Source organism: Pterocles gutturalis, unplaced genomic scaffold (genome assembly GCF_000699245.1).
Source record: "Pterocles gutturalis isolate BGI_N339 unplaced genomic scaffold, ASM69924v1 scaffold3989, whole genome shotgun sequence".
NCBI classification, from domain to species: Eukaryota; Metazoa; Chordata; class Aves; order Pterocliformes; family Pteroclidae; genus Pterocles; species Pterocles gutturalis.
In genome coordinates, this window is record NW_010130344.1 from 602 (window position 1) to 1,083 (window position 482).

The 482-nt window shown below is 65.1% G+C and overlaps 1 protein-coding gene across 1 annotated transcript in view; it reads left to right on the forward strand.

Moving 5' to 3' along the window:
- Positions 1-180: 180 nt before the first annotated feature.
- Positions 181-482, forward strand: part of RAB7B (RAB7B, member RAS oncogene family) — a 1,814-nt gene continuing 1,512 nt past the window's right edge. The window contains 2 exon segments of the mRNA XM_010080183.1: positions 181-236; positions 388-479. Coding sequence (XP_010078485.1) covers positions 184-236; positions 388-479 — 145 coding nt within the window. The 5' untranslated portion in view covers positions 181-183.

Below are 482 nucleotides of genomic sequence, written 5' to 3' on the forward strand. Positions count from 1 at the left end.
CCGCAGCGTGCCCAGAGGTGCGCCGGCCCTGTGGGAGCCGGTCCCAGGCGGTGACGTGGGCTGGGATCAGCCACGGGGGTTTGTGCCCCCAGCACCGCTGGGATGCGAGCAGAGCAGGGTGCTGGCACGGCATGGACATGGTGCTGACACAGTGTGACCCCCTCTTGTCCCTAGGGCCCGTCCATGGATGCCAGCAAGAAGGTGGATCTGAAGATAATCATCATAGGAGCTCTGGGGTAAGGAGCGGTGCCAGCGATGGGAGGGGATCCCCATGTGTGTGCTGGCCCGGGAGCCTGGGGGTGTGCAGCCCCTGTCCCTGCTGCAACCGACCCCTCGAGCCTGGTTTCATGGTGCAAAGCCTCACCCGCCTCCCTTCCTTCCTGCCAGCGTGGGCAAAACCTCCCTCCTGCACCAGTACGTGCACAAGACGTTTTACGAGGATTACCGCACCACGCTGGGGGCCAGCACCCGGACCAAGGACG